Source organism: Mauremys mutica, chromosome 1, assembly GCF_020497125.1.
Source record: "Mauremys mutica isolate MM-2020 ecotype Southern chromosome 1, ASM2049712v1, whole genome shotgun sequence".
NCBI classification, from domain to species: Eukaryota; Metazoa; Chordata; order Testudines; family Geoemydidae; genus Mauremys; species Mauremys mutica.
In genome coordinates this window covers 155,343,088-155,351,417 of record NC_059072.1, presented here as the reverse complement: position 1 = coordinate 155,351,417, position 8,330 = coordinate 155,343,088, and the positions used below count along the sequence as shown (strand labels likewise).

Sequence of the window (8,330 nt, the reverse complement as noted above, 5' to 3'; positions counted from 1 at the left end):
TCAGAATGCTTCATAAACATCTGCCTTCACATAGGACCTTGGGAACTGGTCTTACAGAAATGCTACTATGAAATGATAGCCCACAAGCAAAAGCCACATGCAATCGTCCTTCTAAACTAAAGAGCCTTCACAACACCACTCTGGTTTCAAAATTTGCCTTTCTTGCTCTGTATTTACCAATGTCAAATGTGTTCCAACACCTTGCCAAATATTTTGCAAGACCATAGGCATGACTAGATGGAGTTTATTAGCACTTCACACTTGCAGGCTCTCCAGTCAGCAATATTTCACCAATGTTTTTTTAAAAAGATGTCAGTGGATTTTTTCCATTAATTCATATGGCTTCCCAAATCTATGAAATACAAGAAGCCCCAAGGAGAGTCATCCAGCCCATCTTTAACTCTCTTGCACAGATGCATGTGTTCATAAACACTAGAAGCTTGTGCTACAACTGTATGTTCCAGCAGTGCCAAACTACCCTCATGCTAACAGAAGGAGGTGACTGCTGACCACAGCGATACACTATAACAGGCAACGGTTCTCAGAGAACCTCAGGGGAGTCACTAAAGCCAGCAAGCACCAGCATTCACGTTTTGGGAGTTTGGAATCCACAAACTGGCAGCGCTTTCATTTCATCCACCCGACTCTTGTGAATCTGGAAGGCAGGAGTCACCCAGCGGCCACACGAACACTGTTCACCACGCCAACTGAAGGAGCCCAACTTCGAAGTGCATTTGGGGCACAGAAGCTGCAATAAACACAAGCAACCATATATAAGGCTCTTTCAAACAATTCACTTCTCAGATTTCAGGACCAGAACTCCTAGGAAGCAGCTACAGAGCCTGGGGCCACATCAATAGTTTCACAGATTCCAAGGCTAGAAGAGACCATTGTGATAATCTAGTCTAGCCTCCTGTATAACATAGGCCACAGAACTTCCCCAAAATAATTAATAGATCATATTGTTAAGGAAAACATCCAATATTTATTTAAAATTATCAGGGATGGAGACCCCACCATGCTTGTGGGGTAAATTGTTCCAATGGTAAATTGTTCCAATGATTAATTACCCTCACTGTTAAATATTTACACCTTATTTCTAGTCTGAATTTGTCTAGCTTCAACTTCCAGACAGTGGATCATGTTATAACTTTCTCTGCTAGACCAAAGAACCCACTATTAAATATTTGTTCCCATGTACGTACTACTGGACTGTAATCAAATCCATACAAGTCCCTTCTCAGATTAGAGGATAATCCTTCACAAGTCCAACAAAACTACTGAAATCTAGCCACTTCAGTACAACATCCTGGCATGGCGGATGAGACCATAATGGGCGATGTGATGGCAAACGTGCAGCTGGTGGCTTAAAAAGGTCATTGTGCAGCAGCAGGCTTGAGTTGGCGTGTACTTTCTCCAGTAACTTGCCCGTGGCAACCTCTCGTCTGATATGAGGAGCAATATTGCTCAGAACTGGAAGCCATAGGAGTGGAGTCGGACGCAGGGTGCAGATGATACTCATGGCAGCATGTAACTGCGTCTCTGCCAGTTTGGTGTGTGACGATCGACTCCAAACTGGTGCGCAGTATTTTGCCACTGAATACAAGGTGGCAAGAGCTGTTGTCTGCAAAGTTGGAGCACGAGCACCCCATGACGAACCTGCCAGTTTGCTAAGAGTGTTGCGCATCTTAACTTTAGCTGCTGTCTTCTTCAAGTGGGCATGGTAACTCAGTGTGCGGTCTAAGGTCACACCTAGCTAGATCAGTTCTACTTCATGCTTCGCCTTCTGACCATTTTCTTGTGTTGCGCTGGCGTGATGAAGATGGAACAAACTGGAGACTGTTTTTATGACGCTTGGCTGGAGGCATCAAGTCTTACAGTAGTCAGCTAACTTTATCCTGTCCTGGTTTAAGGTGGCATCAAGCTCATGAAACGTCCGGGCCTGGGTACCGCCACAGATGTCGTCTGCATAAATGAACTTTCGTGACTCCACTGTTGGCAGGTCACTGATGTAAAGGTTGAACAGGATTGGAGAAAGCACAGAGCCGTGGGGTAACCCATTGCTCCATCGTCTCCAACCACCCATCTTCTCCCTCATATGGACTCTTAACTGATTATCGCAGAGGAACAGTTCAACGACACCTGTGACCCAAGGTAGCAGGACCTGTGATACCTTCACAAGCAGGCCAGTGTGCCGTACCGTATGCTGCTGTTAGAGCGATGAAATCAGCACCTGTTTTCAAGTTTCTCTGGAAGCCATTTTCAACAAATGTAGAGTAAAGTGATCATGTTTTTCCGGAATGTGGGAAGAAAGAGGCTGCAGAACTGCACACAGGGTGAAGTTGGGATTTTTGGGAGGGCAGAAGAGAGCTGGGAAGAGTATTCTGACAGAAGTGGAGCTGAGAAAGCAGCAAACATACAGTTTAACTCAGCTTTACAGTATTGTCATGAAGATCCTCCAGTCCAGGAATCAAATCTTCTTACCTGTCCTTAATTTTGGTGATAACGGAAAAAACCTAGATATGCTTGTTCAGCAACACCACACACACAGTCTCTAACAGGGTAAGTGAAATTCTGCAAGGTTTCTCTAAAAACATCTCTGCTGCATAATCACAATATTACTCAACAGAGCTATTAAAAGGTGTCCCAGGCCTTACTAATCTGTTGTCATGGAGGACACCTGAAGCAGAATCCCACTCTGGGTATCATTTACAGATTAATGAGCTTCAGAGGTGGTGGAGACAAAGGACTGTAGCTTAACAGCAATGTTGCACAAGCAGTAAAACCAGGAGACTTAAAGAGTTTGGTCAGATGCACAGAATCATTAAAAAAAAAAGTGAGAACGTCTCTTAAGGGAGTTTCATAGATAAACAATGTGAAGTGCTTGCTCCCCTCACCTGCCCTTCCATCACTCCTAACAATACTGGCTCCATCCACTGTACAGGCTCAATGAAATAAGAGGTACATTTAACTTGACTGTCGTTACGAAGCTGAGCAGGATCTGTAATCCTCTTGTGAGCAAAGGCTGCTGGTCCACTTCCTTCAGCATGGGATAAAATGCTCGAACTACGAAATAGGGAACGTCTATTCTCCAGAACAAAAGAGAGAAAGAAAAAGGCTGAAATAACTGACTGGACAACAGTGAAGTACAAGGCAATAGTAGCAGCAGCAAATGGATGGGGTTATACAGTGTACGTTTTCTTTTTTCATTTGACGAGGTGAATGAAGGCTGTCCCTTTTTAGGCCCCCTCCCAACCTCAGCAAATCCCATCGTGCCTGCAGCCCTAGGCCTCTTTCCCACAGTTACACTTTGTTTCTTATGTAGTTACACCTCTACCCCGATATAACGCGGTCCTCGGGAGACAAAAAATCTCACCATGTTATAGGTGAGACCGCGTTATATCAAACTTGCTTTGGCCCCCCCGTTCCTTGTTCCCTGACCGCGCCCTCCAGAGAACCCTGTCCCTAATTATCCCCAGGATCCCACCCCCTACCCAACTCCCCTGCTCCCTGTCCTCTGACTGCTCCAACCCCTATCCACACACCCCGCCCCGACAGGCACTCACTGGCAGCGGCAGGAAGCGGAGCAACGTGGCCCCAGCCCGCTCCACTCCGCCACCTCCCAGCTACGGCACTCCGCTTCCCTGGTGAGTGCGGGGAGGTTGGGGAAAGGACCCCCCCCCCCCCACTCACCTGCGGCAGAAAGCAGAGCAACGCAGCCCCAGCCCGCTCCACTTTCCTTGCCCCGGCCCCAGCCATGTTACTTGGGGGGAGGGAGATTGGGGAAAAGTCCCGCACTAACCTGTGGCGGGAAGCGGAACGCCGCGGCTGGGAGCTGGGTAGAGGTGTACTTTTAGCAAACTCCTAGCTAATGAAACATGAGATCATCTAGGTACATGTGTCTGGGAATTGTACAGCTAGAAAATAGGAATCTCTCATTTCCAATTATTAAGAAAAAGAGGCCGAAACAAGACCAGACAACTGACCTACGGAGTTAAGAGGCTTCTTCGGGAGGGGAAGGAGATCAGATTTTGAACAGTTTCAACTTAGTAAACTTGGTTTTAGTTTTGTTGTAAGCAGACGCAACTTAAGTGGAGTTGCACCTACTTACAGAAGACGTACACTTAGGCTCTGAAGTCCCTTAGAAACTCTGGGGCTGAGAGACATTTTATTCTTCATGATCACAAAACAAAGATTAGGCAAAGGAAAGTATCATGCGTACTTTTGATTCAAAGTTTTTCAAAGATTTATTCCTGTTCTGAAAGAGACAAACCCAATAAGCTACAAAGGCTATTTTCCTTACAACAAACACTTTGTGAGAAATGAAAGGCTCCATACCTGCATTTTCTACACCTGTAGAGAACTTCACTGTTCAGAGTTTGACAAATGCTGGTTGGGTCAACTGCAAAGACTTCTTGTGGCAAGTCTTGCAGCTCTGCAGAGAGTGAGTGATACAAATCTGTGAATTGGACTCAAACTTAATGACCTATTTATAATTAAAGCACTATGCCCCTTTACCCCAGTCTTCGCACTTCCTACCTTCACCTTCCCCTTCCTTAGTAAGTTCCTAAGAGATGAGCCTCACCACTTAGTGCCTAAAAAGGGGAGTTCCACTGTGCTAATTACAAGTAGCTTTGTATCTACAGATAGCATGTCTTGATCTTGTCCTGATGTACAGATGGCTCTCAGTGCACAAAACTTTATACACACAACATGCAAAGTTTTCAGACTATCGAGGTTTTTACATGCACAAATCACCATATTTGAGCACTATCTGCTCTCAGCTGCACTGGTATAAATCACTAGATTTGCCAAACCAAGCTAGATTAGAGCCAGCAGTGTGTAACTGAAAGGCTGATTCAGATAGTGCTAATATTTCAGTCCTGGAACAGGTATCTACCCTAGAAGAAATATAATATACCGTCCTTCTGCAAGTTCAATAACCGTTAGCTACTATGGCTCTAGCTCCCCCGAACACACAGCACCTCAGATATTATCTTTACTCACCAGGATATTTCTCTGTAACTTTTTGCAAGCGATACTGTTTGTAAATGGCACTGCTCACATCAACTTTACAGCCCATCGCTTCATAGAGTTTCAGCTGGCACTCAAAGCCTTCGTTCATTCTGGAACAATAGTGAAAATCAGAGGCACATTTCCTAGGATATGGCAAACGTACATATTAGTTCGCACAGGGACAGAAAGGACTCTTAACAGGGCAAAGAACTCACTTGGCATCTGATTTGATGGCTTTGATAGTGGCATAAGCCTCTTCGAAGGTGAGATTGTTGGTTTTCATTAAATACGCCGTCACTACAGCAACACTTCGACTGACTCCAGCATGGCTGAAAGACAAAGAACTCTTTAGAATAAGATCAAGAACAAAACGGGGGAAAATACACTAGGGGAATTAATTCACTTCAAGCCTCACTTCCATTTTTACTGATCTGTTTCTGGGGAAATTAATCTTTTTGCTCTTCTTCTGGCAACGGGATTGCTTGTCCCTGAGGCTGAGGTCACTGGAGGGGGGGGGGTGTGGAGAGAGGGGAAGGGTCCGAGCACCTCTCACTTCTCCGAGGGCGCTGGCACAATCTGCACAGTGGGGGAGCTGAGAGCCATTGAAGCAAACTGTAAACCCTGTATATGAGGAGACCCACTTCCAGCCAGAGGGTGCAGCTCCCCCACACCCCTAGTGCCAGCACCTCCGCATGTCTCCCCAGACACAGGACTAGGGCGCTGCCTGCCCTGAGGCACAGGGGCCTCGGACCAGCCCGGCACCAACAGCTCAGCCTGCGGCCGCACAGCCCAGGAGCCCGGCCCCGGGCTCACCATCGCACCAGGGCGGCGCCGCCCCCGGCCCGGGCCGCGCTGAGGAAGGCGGCGCAGGAGTCGAGGTGGCTCAGCAGGTCGGTGCCGGGCTCGTCCCGCGCCGGGACATGCAGGGTCCGGATCCCCGCCACCGGGGGCGGCTCCTCCGCCTCCACCGAGAGCAGCGCCACCACCCCCGCCGCCTGCAGGGCCCCGGGCGCCGCCCCGGCCGCCCCGCCGCCCACGAGCAGGCCAGGCAGCACCGGCACCATCCGGCCCCGCTCCCCGCTGCCAGCGCCTGGAGCGCGGCGTGGCCCGGCCCCGGCCTGGCTTCCGGTCTGCCCCTCCCCCCACGGCCTGGCGGCTTCCGGTCTGACCCTCCCCCCACAGCCACCGGCCTGGCGGCTTCCGGTCTGCCCCTCCCCACCATTGCCACCACCAACATGGCGGCTTCCGGTCTGCCCCTCCCCACCATTGCCACCACCAACATGGCGACTGCCGGCCTGGCCCCCATTCCCCCCCTGCCACCGAGTCCCGCCTCCCAGTGCTTCGTCCAGCGCCGACAGCCAGACGCCCTTGGTTCTAAAGTGGAAACTGCCCTCTTGGTACCTCACCCACCAACAGGGCAGTTTCCACCTTTTCCTCCTCCGGTTGTTGCTTGCGCACACACCTGTGCACTGGGAGGTGTACACACCATGCGCACAAACACCAAAATGCCCCCCCCCCGCAACCGAGTTGTGCGTGGTCACACTGTATGTACAAACACATGTAGACGCACCACAGCTGAGCTGTGTGGACACATCATACCTGAACACACAGGCACACGCACCACCTCTGAATCCTGCATATACACACAGTGGTGAGCTGCAGCCGGTTCCCACCAGTTCACGGGAACCGGTTGTTAAATTTAGAAGCCCGTTTAGAACCAATTGTCCCGCGAGGGACAACTAGTTCCAAAAGGGCTTTTAAATTTAACAAAAGCTCTAGCAGCTCCCTGCTGTTTCCCCAGCCCCAGCTCACCTCACTCCGCCTCTGCCTCCTCTTCTGAATGCTCCTCCCGCTTCTCCTCCCCGTCCCCAGCTTCCTGCGAATCAGCTGTTCGCGCGGGAAGCCTGGGAGGGCTGAGAAGGAAGCAGCGGCTTCCACCAGGTGAGCTGGGGCCAGAGAGTGGGGGCACCAGCGGCAGGAGGGCTCCAGGCACCGCGCCGCCGGGCGAGGTCACAGCCGGCCCCGGGGGCCAGGCGGCGCGGCTCCTGCCCGGCCCCTGGGTCCAGCCACGACCTCGCCGGGCAGCACGGCTCCTGCCCGGACCCCGGGTCCAGCCCCGACCTCGGCCGGGCGGCTCCGTTCCCAGCCCCAGCCCAGCCTGGCCCTCACCTCCAGACAGCAAGGTAAGGGAGCAGGGACGGGGTGTTGGATAGAGGGCAGGGGAGCTGGGGGGTGGATTAGTGTCGAAGCGGTCAGAGGGCAGGGAACAGGGGGATGGAACGGGGCAAGGGTCCTGGGGGGGCAGTCAGGAAGGAGCAGGGGTTGGATGGGGCGGTGAGGGGCAGTTAGGGGTAGGGATTCCAGGGACAGTCAGGGGACAGAGAGAAGGGGTTGGATGGGGTGGCAGGGGGCAGTCAGGGGACAGGGAAGGGGGGTGGATGGGGCATGACCCCCCGGGGGGGGCATGACCCCCTCGTGGGGTGAGGAGGAGGGAACCGGTTGTTAATATTTTGGCAGCTCATCACTGTATACACAAACACCATGATATACACAAACTTGTAGATTCAACACCAAAACCAAGCTGCATGAATGCCCTGCATGGAAACATATGACTGTATGACATAATAGAGCAGTGATTCTCAATCTTTCCAGACTACTGTACCCCTTTCAGGAGTTTGATTTGTCTTTCGTACCCCAAGTTTCACCTCACTTAAAACTACTTGCTTACATCAGACATCAAAATACAAAGTGTCACAGTGCGCTGTTACTGAAAAATTGCTTCCTTTCTCATTGCGTCTGTATGAAATTTTAGTTTGTACTGACTTTGCTAGTGCTTTTTATGTAGCCTGTTGTAAACCTAGGCAAATATCTAGATGAGTTAATGTACCCCCTGGAAGACCTCTGCGTATCCCCAGCGGTACGCATACCCCTGCTTGAGAACCACTTACATAGAGGGATGCAATAAACTGGAACAGGCTAGGATTGGGATGCGTGGGCACGGACAGGGCTCTGAGAAGAAGACTTTGCAAGGTTTGAGACTACAGGAAAAGGAGTCAGATTCCAGAACTGAATCAGCCTGATCTATATGGGGGATCATGTGGTGGCCATGCCTACACTCTACACAGCAGAAGGAGGAAGGCTCTTTCCACCCTTGGAGCTGCCAATAGCTACATGTTCCATGTGAGTCCAAGAAGCAGGAGAGCTCTTGTGTCAATACCAACGAATCCCTGAAAGTTGTTTTCTTCTAGCACTAAAATGGATTTTTTTTTATAATAAGGAAAACAGTATTATCCCTAACATTGCCCTGTCGCCTC

At 50.3% G+C, this 8,330-nt stretch overlaps 1 protein-coding gene across 2 annotated transcripts; it reads right to left on the bottom strand.

The window, feature by feature from the left end:
* Positions 1-229: 229 nt before the first annotated feature.
* DUSP12 (dual specificity phosphatase 12) lies at positions 230-6,127 on the bottom strand. Of its 2 annotated transcripts, none has more exons than XM_045001003.1 (6): positions 5,830-6,127; positions 5,232-5,345; positions 5,008-5,126; positions 4,339-4,459; positions 2,898-3,084; positions 230-748 (listed from the first exon to the last, which is right to left on the bottom strand). In XM_045001003.1, exons 1-6 carry the CDS (start codon positions 6,078-6,080, stop codon positions 587-589), a joined length of 954 nt encoding a protein of 317 aa, XP_044856938.1. In that variant the 5' UTR covers positions 6,081-6,127; the 3' UTR covers positions 230-586. The 2 variants fall into 2 exon arrangements, with proteins under 2 accessions (XP_044856938.1, XP_044856939.1); XM_045001004.1 differs by having other exon boundaries at positions 4,339-4,435; positions 5,830-6,126.
* Positions 6,128-8,330: the final 2,203 nt, after the last annotated feature.